Source organism: Trypanosoma rangeli (assembly GCF_003719475.1).
Source record: "Trypanosoma rangeli strain AM80 chromosome Unknown Tra_15.4_contig_00250, whole genome shotgun sequence".
NCBI classification, from domain to species: domain Eukaryota; phylum Euglenozoa; class Kinetoplastea; order Trypanosomatida; family Trypanosomatidae; genus Trypanosoma; species Trypanosoma rangeli.
Genome location: NW_021705995.1, coordinates 18,403 through 25,221, shown reverse-complemented (window position 1 = coordinate 25,221; position 6,819 = coordinate 18,403). Strand labels below are relative to the sequence as shown.

Below are 6,819 nucleotides of genomic sequence, written 5' to 3'. Positions count from 1 at the left end.
GATGGACATTCCGCTGGTGTACCCCCGCCGCGAGGTGAAGGCGTACGGCACGAAGGCCGCAATTGAGGGCGACTACAAGGAGGGCGACCGTGTGGTAGTCATCGACGACCTCGTCACGACCGGGGAGACGAAGGTGGAGGCGATTGAGAAGCTAAAGGCGGCTGGCCTAAATATTGTGTCGATCGTGGTTCTTATTGATCGCGAGATGGGGGCGAAGCAGTTTCTCGGGGGCCTCGGCTACGACCTTAAGGCGGTCGTCACGCTCTCGCAGCTGCTGCCGCTGTGGCGACAGTCAGGGGCGATCACGCAGGCGCAGATGAAGGAGGTTCAGTCGTTCATGGTGGAGGTCGTCAGCAAACTTTGAGGTGGCGACTGCGGAAAACTACAGTCGCAGTCCACCAGAGAAAAAGTGGGAGCAGAGGAAATAGGGAGTGAACGAGTGTGTGTGTGTGTGTGTGTGCGTGTGCGACGAGGCGGAGCGAGCCACCGCCCACACGCATACAAAAGCACACTGAGTGCCCCCGTACCGGTCCATGAACGCATTTGTCATCCACGACACAGACACACACACACACACATATATATATATATAATATGCGTACGTTGTGTTTGTAGCGAAACTGTTGGGGGGACTGCTGGTGGTGGGTGAGCGCACATAACATAGCCAGTGAAGGAGGCTGAAAGAGGGGCGATAATGTGAGGAGAAAACAGTGAAGCAAACCAACCACCAGATTGCGTCAGAGGGAAACAAAAAAAAAAGCAGGAAATTAGTGAACTACTTTGGGAGCTCTAAGGGGGGCTATATGATGGGGTTGGCGCTGTTGGCAGCGGGTAAAAATTGCCGAGGGGGGCACAGGAGTGTGTATTTGTGTGGTTTGCACGTAAGCGGGGTAAGGGCGGGGCGACACGAGAAGCGGAAGAGAGACGTCAGTCCGTCTGTATGTCTCTCGTGGCACTCAGTGACTTGCCGCTTTCCTTCTCCAATTTTCCCAATCCTTACGGAGAAGCCATATCCTCAAACACAAGCACACACACAAGCACGGGGGAGATATTTGCCTGTTTCCATGGTAGAGCTGCAGCCTGTTGCAAGCCTGAGGGGCAAGAGCATCACAAGTGCCGAGCAGCTTACGCGCGCGGAAATCGATGCACTGCTGCAGCTTGCTGGCGCCATGCAGCGCAAGGTGGAAAGCGGCGAGGTGCTGAACCTCCTGCAGGGGCGCATCATGACACCCCTTTTTTTTGAGGATTCCTCTCGCACCTTCACCTCCTTTTGCGCTGCGATGATCCGGCTGGGCGGGAGTGTGGTGAACTTTAAGGTGGAAACGTCGTCCATCAACAAGGGTGAGACACTCACCGATACGATCCGCACTCTGGACTCCTACAGCGACGTGCTGGTGATGCGGCACCCACGGCAGGATGCGATCCTCGAGGCCCTCACCGTGTCGCAGCACCCCATTATGAACGCAGGCAACGGCGCCGGTGAGCACCCCACGCAGGCGCTTCTTGATACGCTTACAATTCACGCGGAGCTGGGCTGCGTGGATGGTATCACCATCGCGCTGATTGGCGACCTTAAGATGGGACGAACGGTGCACTCGCTCTTGAAACTCCTTGTGCGCAACTTTTTACCCAAGTGTGTGTTTCTTGTTGCTCCAGATGCGCTGCAGATGCCGCAGGATGTGTTGGACTCCCTGCAGCAAGAGATTGCGGCGAAGGGGGTGGTGATACGCCGCACTCACGCACTCACAGAGGAGGTCATGCAGCAGAGTGACGTGTTGTACGCAACGCGGCTGCAGAAGGAACGATTTACGGCTTCCGAATGCGATGGTGCGGCCGCAATGCGGTCTTTCGAGGCGGCAAAGGCCAACATCACGATCGATGCGGCACGCATGCAGCTGGCGAAGCAAAAAATGGTTCTGATGCACCCACTGCCACGCAACGATGAGGTAAGTGTTGACGTTGACGCGGACCCGCGTGCGGCATACTTTAGGCAGATGCGGTACGGAATGTATATGCGCATGGCCCTTCTCTGGAGCGTTTTGGCGTGAAGCGTGCACATGGGGGTAGGAATGCACATGAGTGTGCTGCAGGCGGGGGTGATACTCCAAAGACCGCCATGCTTCGTGTCGTATGACCGCCGCATTTTTCACGAAGGTAGCAATCGGTGAAGAACAAACTAATCAGGTGTTTTAACGGAAATGAAGGCCAAAATTTGTTCCCACACAAGTAAAATGGGGGATACAATTATAGGTATGGGTGTGGGCATTGGCTGCGCAGAGGAGGTAACGACCAAAATCAGCCAACCAGCAAATGAAGAACACGAACAGACATTGGGGAGGGAAGAATAACAATGGTAAGGAAGGCGAGTCTGTTGGTGCCTCGCGGTGATTATCTCTCTTGCGGGTTTTCGTGTGAGTCCGAGGAGTGAGAAGCGGAGTCGTGGCGCTTCAGGGGATACGTGTGTCTCGAGAGGGAGCGAGAGCGCGAGTGTACGAGGGTGCTGCGTTGTTAGATGGGATACAAGCGAGGGCCTGCGGCATCACTCGCTTTTTTGTTTTTTGTTTTTTGTTGTTCCGCTCCTGTGGGGCTGCTGATTGCACTGCGGCGTTGCTGTGTATTTGTGGTTGCGTTGTATTTTTATTCCCCTCACAGTTACCACGCATACAGCAATGAATCTGAAGCTCAACATCCTTGGCCATGAATTTGCCAACCCCTTCATGAACGCGGCCGGTGTTCTCTGCAGCACGGAGGAGGATCTTCGTCGCATGACGGCCTCCACTAGCGGCTCACTTGTGACTAAGAGCTGCACGGGCGCCCACCGCGATGGCAACCCCGAGCCGCGCTACGCGAGCCTTCCGTTGGGCAGCATCAATTCCATGGGGCTGCCAAACCTAGGATTTGACTTTTACCTGAACTACGCCAGTCAGCTGCACGACTACAGCAGGAAGCCGCTGTTTCTCTCCATGTCGGGTCTTTCTGTGGAGGAGAATGTGGCGATGGTGCGCCGCCTCGCCCCTGTGGCGCAGGAAAAGGGGGTTGTGTTGGAGTTGAATCTCTCCTGCCCGAATGTGCCTGGCAAGCCGCAGGTGGCGTACGACTTTGCGACGATGCGCACGTATCTGGAGCAGGTGTCCTCGGCGTACGGGCTTCCCTTTGGCGTGAAAATGCCGCCGTATTTTGACATTGCCCACTTCGATATGGCAGCAGCCGTCTTAAACGAATTCCCGCTTGTCAAGTTCGTGACATGTGTGAACAGCATCGGCAACGGCCTCGTGATTGACGTGGAGACAGAGTCGGTGGTGATCAAACCGAAGCAGGGGTTTGGCGGGGTGGGCGGCAAGTACATCCTCCCCACAGCCCTGGCGAACGTAAACGCCTTCTACCGTCGCTGCTCGGAGAAGTTGGTGTTTGGCTGCGGCGGCGTCTACAGCGGTGAGGACGCCTTCATGCACATCCTTGCCGGCGCGTCGATGGTGCAGTTGGGAACCGCACTACACGATGAGGGGCCAGACATTTTTACGCGTCTTGCAGATGAGTTGCTGGCGATCATGACGAAGAAGGGGTACAAAACTCTGGACGAGTTCCGCGGACGTGTCAAGACTATTGAGTGAGGGGAGCGATACTTTTTAGGGTGCGTTTTTTTTTTATTCTTCCTACACCCCTTTATTTTTCTCTCTCTTTGTGCGGCGGATGAGGCATGACGAGTGGGAAGCAGAAGATTATTGGGTGGAAGCTGCATGTACATTGGGCGACACTCACTGTGACTCGTCCTGCCCCACATGGCTGCGGTTGTCGGCCGTACATTAGCCACCACCACCACCTGCGGGGGGAGGGTGGCTGTGGGGCGTCGCAGCGGATGAGGACATCGTGACTGCAAAGGCGGCTGGACAAACAACACAGCCGAGGAAAGAAGAGGACATTTTATTACTATTGTTATTGGGGGTGGGTATGTGGGTTTCAAAGGGCTGAGGCGTGGTGCTGACGGGGATGTTTTTCCACCACTGCACCCCCATTTCACATGTTTTGACATTCCGACTTTCCTTCCTTTTTCTCCTCTTCCCCGGCGATATCCTCGAAGCGAGAGGAAGGAACTATTTACAGACTCAATGCGCCGATTTGCTTCCCCTTTGGGCGGCGGCAGCCACTTTCTGCTTCGCTGCGTTGCGTCTGCTGCTGTGGTGCACAACGTGCCGCACGCCAAGTCATCGGCGCAGTTGGGTACCCCCGTCACGAAGGAGGAGGTAGCGAAGGTGTTTAACACCCCTGCCGCCATCCTCGCGCAGGTGCGCAGGCCGGCGGAGGTGCTCTTCGCAGAGCTCGACCTCGCACGCGTGCGCTTTGCCCCGCTGATCGCCACGCTGGGCGCGGAGGAAGACGTCACGAAGATTGCGACAGAAGTGAAGGCGGCGAAGACCGGCAAGGACGGTAGTGCGGCGACGGCGGCACGTAAGCCTGTGGCCGACGCAAAGCAAAAGTTTAAGAACACCGCGTGGAAAAGCATTAAGGAACTCGTGACATTTTACGAGGAGGTTATGCTTCCTGCCCGTCTGGTGCACCTGGACTACAGCGTCCATGAACTGAATAGCTTTCATATCAAGGATGACCTCAAGCGTGGTCTCTCCGCCTTCAAACAGGACCACCTCGACAAACAGAAGGTGGAGCTTGTAAAGGTGCAGAAGCAGATGCAGGACTGCCAGGAGTTTATTAAGAGTATTGGCACGACGGCCTTCGACACCGCCATTTGTAATGATATTGCAAACATTCTTCGCGTGTGTGGCGAACGCAACCCGTATGCCCACCGCTTGGCCATGCAGGTCTTGGAGGACATGAACCTCGTCAGGGTTCCCTTCAACGAGGTGACAACGAAGATGCTGCAAGCCATCGTGTTTAACGACGGAGCCTTTGATGACTCGGCGCTCATGTTCACGTTGGTGGAGTACCCTGAGCGTGGGGAGGTGAGTGTGAGCCGGGAACCGGTGGATAGGATAGCAGATGACACGCTGAAGATCATCAGTGCGCGGCATCAGACGCCGCTGGACGACGGGGTGAAGCTGCACCAGAACGACACTCAGCCATGCCTGCAGCGCTCGCTAGAGTAGGCAGCGAGGGAACGCGCACGCCTCTACGTACTGAGGGCGCAAGCGAGAAGAGTAATGAAAAATGTACTTTTCTCACCAAGTGTCTGTGCGTGGTTTTGTATGTGTCCAGCTTCACGTCCATGGCGGGCCGGCCCAGAGAGGCGAAGGTGAAATTAGGAATATGAGGCATGGTATATATATATATCAATTCTTGCATTTTGTTTGTTGCGTTTATTTATTTTATTTTTTATTTTTGAGGTGGGGAAGTCAGTGCGGGTAGATAGACGATGGAGGAGAGTGGAGTGGGTGAGTGGGTAGGGGAGAATGCCCCTCTGCACGCTGACGGGTCCGCAGCGAGAGGGGAGAAAGCGACATGGTGCAAATTGTCTCGGACTGCCATGGGCCACACAGACACCATGAGTTGATTGTGTTTATATATATATATATATTCTTTGTGCTCTTTTTTTGCTCGTTGTTTGCAGTTCTCCCACAACGCAGATACAGCGGGAGGGAAAGAGAAAGTTAAAGAGAAAGAACGAGAGAGATAAAGGGAGGGAGAGAGAGAGACATAGAGACAGCGCAGTTGAAGAGGCAGCAAGGCGCCTAAGCACGGAAGGGGTGTGTGCTATAGTGGTGGCGGCAGGGAAAACGGCATGGACTTTGTCTTCCCGGAGTTTGTGCGGGCCTCCAATGAAACGACCCCGCCTGCCCCGCCGCAAAAGTCGCTGTGGCAGCTGGTCATGGAGTCCGGGCCCAATGATCTCATACCAGAGCGTTTTGTGCCACGACGTGCGGCTGCCAACTGCGCCGAAGACCACGACAGGAAGGGGGAGGCGCACTATGGCTGGAGAGACGCGGGTGGTGGCGATGTGACCACGATGGGCGCCACTGGATTGACTGCCGGCACGAATAATACTGCTGCCGGACTAACTTCGCGAAGCTCGTGGACTCCCTCCCCATATATGATAAACCACCTCATGTCCTCTGGGTTTGTGTTGCAGTTTGCGATGATGCACGGCGTGGAGTGCTCTGCACGGCTGCCTCCACCTCCTTGTTTGCGGCTGCAGGACCTGCAACTTCCGCCACTCGTGCTGTCGCGCCTTCGGCGGCATTTGTTTCTGCCGCGTGCGACGAAAACGTCAAGGTCTGACGCCGTTCAGGTGTCTTGGCGACCGAATTTGCGTGAGCTAAGGGAAGTTGTCCTGGGCGCAGGCGCCATGCAGCCGCCGGGTGCTGGAGGCAGTGGGGGCATCAGGGAGGAGACCGCGAAGGAGGGCGGCGGGGACGACGACGATGAAGACGACGGCCCGCAGGAGGAGGAGGGGATGTTGTTGGCGCTCCAGCAACTCGCCGTGACGTCTATGCTGCTCGGCCACCATACCCTCATCGTCGGCCCGCGAGGAACGGGGAAGAAGACGGCTGGTCTGTTGGCGACTGGGGCGTTGACGCTGGCACGGGGGCTCCGCAGCCAGGAAGGTGACAATAAAAGCAGTAGCAACATTAATAGTAACGGTGACGCTGCTGAGGTTGATGCCGTGGCGGCGGGGGTGAAGCATGAGTCTTCGGATGCGCGCATGATGCGCCCGTCCGCCCCGTGCGCGATGATTTTGGTGAGCAGCTTCAACGAGGTCCAGCGCTGCAGTCGGTGGTTGCAGGATGTCTTTACGGCAGCTGCGCTTACGCCCATGACGTTTCGACGGGGAACGGCGGAGCTGGTGCCGTTGCCGGTCCTGCAAGAGGT

At 56.2% G+C, this 6,819-nt stretch overlaps 5 protein-coding genes across 5 annotated transcripts in view, besides 6 other annotated features; all 5 read left to right on the top strand.

Annotated features, from left to right (window-relative positions):
- Position 1: 1 nt before the first annotated feature.
- TraAM80_06663 (orotidine-5-phosphate decarboxylase/orotate phosphoribosyltransferase) lies at positions 2-364 on the top strand (the record flags this gene model as incomplete). Its single annotated transcript, XM_029383497.1, has 1 exon — positions 2-364. The coding sequence occupies one exon, from the start codon at positions 2-4 to the stop codon at positions 362-364; it is 363 nt and encodes a 120-aa protein (XP_029236663.1).
- Positions 365-439: 75 nt separating this feature from the next.
- Positions 440-466: a microsatellite.
- An 85-nt stretch (positions 467-551) lies between these two features.
- Positions 552-578: a microsatellite.
- Positions 578-596: a microsatellite.
- Positions 597-1,064: 468 nt separating this feature from the next.
- On the top strand, positions 1,065-2,048 carry TraAM80_06662 (aspartate carbamoyltransferase; the record flags this gene model as incomplete). Its single annotated transcript, XM_029383496.1, has 1 exon — positions 1,065-2,048. One exon carries the CDS (start codon positions 1,065-1,067, stop codon positions 2,046-2,048), a length of 984 nt encoding a protein of 327 aa, XP_029236662.1.
- Positions 2,049-2,669: 621 nt separating this feature from the next.
- Positions 2,670-3,611, top strand: TraAM80_06661 (dihydroorotate dehydrogenase; the record flags this gene model as incomplete). Its single annotated transcript, XM_029383495.1, has 1 exon — positions 2,670-3,611. One exon carries the CDS (start codon positions 2,670-2,672, stop codon positions 3,609-3,611), a length of 942 nt encoding a protein of 313 aa, XP_029236661.1.
- Positions 3,612-4,106: 495 nt separating this feature from the next.
- TraAM80_06660 (uncharacterized protein) lies at positions 4,107-5,099 on the top strand (the record flags this gene model as incomplete). The annotated part of the gene is made up of 1 exon (XM_029383494.1): positions 4,107-5,099. One exon carries the CDS (start codon positions 4,107-4,109, stop codon positions 5,097-5,099), a length of 993 nt encoding a protein of 330 aa, XP_029236660.1.
- A 209-nt stretch (positions 5,100-5,308) lies between these two features.
- Positions 5,309-5,331: a microsatellite.
- A 179-nt stretch (positions 5,332-5,510) lies between these two features.
- Positions 5,511-5,527: a microsatellite.
- A 47-nt stretch (positions 5,528-5,574) lies between these two features.
- Positions 5,575-5,656: a microsatellite.
- Positions 5,657-5,731: 75 nt separating this feature from the next.
- Positions 5,732-6,819, top strand: part of TraAM80_06659 (uncharacterized protein) — a gene marked incomplete at both ends in the record, with an annotated part of 2,925 nt that continues 1,837 nt past the window's right edge. Inside the window, one exon of the mRNA XM_029383493.1 lies at positions 5,732-6,819. This exon is cut by the window's right edge and continues 1,837 nt beyond it. Within this exon, the coding sequence (XP_029236659.1) occupies positions 5,732-6,819 (1,088 nt within the window).